The 2,332-nt window shown below is 39.2% G+C and overlaps 1 protein-coding gene across 1 annotated transcript in view; it reads right to left on the bottom strand.

Moving 5' to 3' along the window:
- Positions 1 to 1,571: 1,571 nt before the first annotated feature.
- LOC139717597 (MAP kinase-activated protein kinase 2-like) overlaps positions 1,572 to 2,332 on the bottom strand; it is a 50,269-nt gene continuing 49,508 nt past the window's right edge. Inside the window, exon 8 of the mRNA XM_071629107.1 lies at positions 1,572 to 1,726. Coding sequence (XP_071485208.1) covers positions 1,595 to 1,726 — 132 coding nt within the window. The 3' untranslated portion in view covers positions 1,572 to 1,594. The remainder of the gene's footprint in view (positions 1,727 to 2,332) is intronic.

Below are 2,332 nucleotides of genomic sequence, written 5' to 3' on the forward strand. Positions count from 1 at the left end.
GTAAGGAAGTCATCACAATTTGTGTTCCTCCTTTGTGCATATCAACAAATAGGTATAGGTCAAAAACAACTGAAATCCCATGAATGGATTATTTGGAAAAGATTACCACCTTGTGCTTTGATTTTATTCTCCTTTTTGTCTTTCTTGTTTCCTCTTCTTCATTTAATGTCCACCATACACTAAATTCATCTGGGTGGATGCCGCACATGGCAAGCTCCATAATTAGTGTAGTCGTGATGATTACAGACTACATCGAGATCACTCCAATGCCAGGGGCCGCAAGATGACTAGTCTACTCCAAAGTCTCACATGCCGTACAAGCACAGGAGAAGGCGCTGTGTTTCCTCACAAGCTTGACCCCAGAAAAAGGAAGAAGATTACTTCGGCACGACTTTGGCAAATAAACAGCTAACATCAACGCTGGTGAACCATGAGGCATTGACAGTGAGCAAAAAATAACTTGCAACAAGACCCCACCCCTCCTTCCCCCAAAGCCAAAAGAAAATGTACCTCCCAGTGGCTCCCACACAGTCAAATAATGGTTGTGAAGCATTCGCCCAAACAATCCATGTACACAAAACAGGCGTTTAACCACTGCAGAAAATATGTCATCACAATTATTTGGCATTACAAAGTCTCCTAAAACTTGACCTGCTGCTCTTCGGAAAACTGTATATGCCATATATTTTATGAGGCTTTCATTTACATGAATTTTGTGAGTTGGGTGCTACCTGCGAATTTAACAACACACAAAATGATTAACTCCGATCTTGGCATGAACTCGATATGCCCGTGTACATTTCTCTGTTCATTACTGTACTTCATGATCACAAATTTAACAAATTGCAAAATTGTCAGGGAGTACCAATTCACAAAAAACTTGACTCACTAAATATATGGCATAAACAGTATACTGTTCTACATCTAATATGAACTCAGGATGACAATCTGTAGCAACAGGGAGAAATTGCACACTAAAGCTAAGCAGACATTTTGCAGAGTAAAGTAGCTCCTGCTAAGATACTGCATGTCCAATGACCACATTGCCAGCCACGGCTGCACTAGAAACAAATCTCTCAGAATGCAGCTGGATTTGGTACACAGCACAATGTATAAACTCTTACGAATGAATGGATAAGACTACCAGCCTGTCCTTGTGCCAGGATAACTCATTTTCAGAGATATTTAAACAATGTACGGTAGATCAGTGCCGTATTTATTCTTTCATTCCCACCTAAAAGATCACTTTGAGGAGTATCATCACTATTATTTCATATTTTTGGATATATGTCATCTACCCTCATCTCAGAACATTCTAGCTGCTTCATTCTCACTGAGACACCTGCACGAATCTGTTCCGTCTCAAAACTACTCCTGCTTTCTGCTAAATCAAAACAATTCGCATCGACCGAGAAAGACGTCTTGTGTAATACTGCCCTCTCAGACTACCACTGTTCACACTCCGCGAACGAGTATGGGGAAAATATAATGACAATGTGTCAGTGGCACAGTTCATTGTCACTGGGCGTCTTCATTTGACATGGAATCCGGTTTCCTGCCAGGATGCATCTTTGTCGACTATCTCTACGAATCGCTATTCCTGTTGCGCCGCGAGCTCCTTTTTGCGTCTTTTGGCGAGGAGCGGGTTGGAGGAGAGGTTGACGTCCTTGATACGGATCATGTCATAGTCTACTCGCATCGTTGCCAGGGCGTTGGTCATCTCATCCTAAGGAAATGAGAGGGACAAAAATTTTGTTTACTACAAACTTTTTCAAAGGTATTGTTTACCATTGTAAGTAATGATTTAAAAAATTTTCAAGTTATTTCATTTGATGCATGTGTGTAGGTCAGTTGTATCACAAAACATCCTACCATATGGAAATTTTGAAATAAAACTAAAATATTAGGAGATATCTTTATTTTCTCAATAAACCATAACTGTAGACGATTTATTCTAAAAACAGTTTTATCATAACTATTGTTCATATTTTGTATACTTAACATTGATTACACTGATTAACATCTTCGCACTGGTTGTTTCTATCCCTAACTCGCATATATCAGAACTACATGTATTTTGAAGTACCGAAACTGGGTTTTTGTTTCATCTCATCTGCAAATGGTAAATAATAACTTAACATATCTGCAGATCTGCCTTACGCAAGGTCCGCAAAAGTGTATTGATAATTGCTAGTACCAACAAATAGGCCTGCTTTCCCGTTTTGTTTTTGTTGTGGGGTTTTTGTTTTTGTTTTTGTTTTGCTTTTTTTTCAGGTGGCTCCTGATATATTACTGAGTACTGGATAGATGGCAGAGCTTGAAATACAGATAT

The sequence above is a fragment of the Diadema antillarum genome, unplaced genomic scaffold (assembly GCF_040938485.1).
Source record: "Diadema antillarum isolate AM-2024a unplaced genomic scaffold, OU_Dant_1.0 scf00000078, whole genome shotgun sequence".
In the NCBI taxonomy this organism is placed as follows: Eukaryota; Metazoa; Echinodermata; class Echinoidea; order Diadematoida; family Diadematidae; genus Diadema; species Diadema antillarum.